Source organism: Arachis ipaensis, chromosome B07, assembly GCF_000816755.2.
Source record: "Arachis ipaensis cultivar K30076 chromosome B07, Araip1.1, whole genome shotgun sequence".
Taxonomy (NCBI): domain Eukaryota; kingdom Viridiplantae; phylum Streptophyta; class Magnoliopsida; order Fabales; family Fabaceae; genus Arachis; species Arachis ipaensis.
In genome coordinates, this window is record NC_029791.2 from 123,218,744 (window position 1) to 123,219,457 (window position 714).

The 714-nt window shown below is 35.2% G+C and overlaps 1 protein-coding gene across 1 annotated transcript in view; it reads right to left on the bottom strand.

Moving 5' to 3' along the window:
• Nucleotides 1-714, bottom strand: part of LOC107606229 (protein CLT2, chloroplastic) — a gene marked incomplete in the record, with an annotated part of 7,045 nt that overhangs the window by 2,452 nt on the left and 3,879 nt on the right. Inside the window, 2 exon segments of the mRNA XM_016308248.2 lie at nt 1-76; nt 537-652. Of these exon segments, the coding sequence (XP_016163734.1) occupies nt 1-76; nt 537-652 (192 nt within the window).

Genomic DNA, 714 nt, shown 5'->3' on the forward strand with positions numbered 1-714 from the left:
AAAAGCACTAGAAATAATCATCAATGCTGGCCAAAAGAACTCAACTTCAGAGAGCATCTGACCCGTGTTTGAGCCACTGTAATTAGGGGAGACAAAAGATCAGATGGAGCCCACTTCATTTGAAGTGAAAGCAGAATTACACATCAGAGTCTAGGCACTAACTGCACAAGATTTGTATCCCAATAACCAGAATCCAAAGACAACAATTATTGCAGCTATTAACTGGAAAGCATACACAAACTGATCTCAAGTAATTCATTAATTTTTTTAACTGGGAAGGGGGATCAGAAACCTCTGATATTTTGAGAAGAATATCATTCGTGAAAGCTCATTCACTAACCAATTATGCAGGATCTGAAATTTGAAGAAGACAAATTCTGATGTGCCCAAATGAAAACAAGCCATTCCCACATGAACTATTAATAACAAATATACATAAACTCATTTGACCTAGATGCTGAACTCGACACAAGAAAATGAATATGGAGTGTACTGATCAGAAAATTGTATTTGTCCACATATACAAGTCAAAATACCTTGTAATAGACACCACAACTCCACTAGCTACAAGTAAACATCCAACCAATTGGTTGATTGAGTACTTTCTCCCCAAGAGAAGAACAGAAATCAATAGCTGCCAAACTAAAAAAGTCTGGAAAAAAAGAGAAAAAGATCATAAGCATGCTTTTTTTTTTTTTTAAATTTTACATGCAT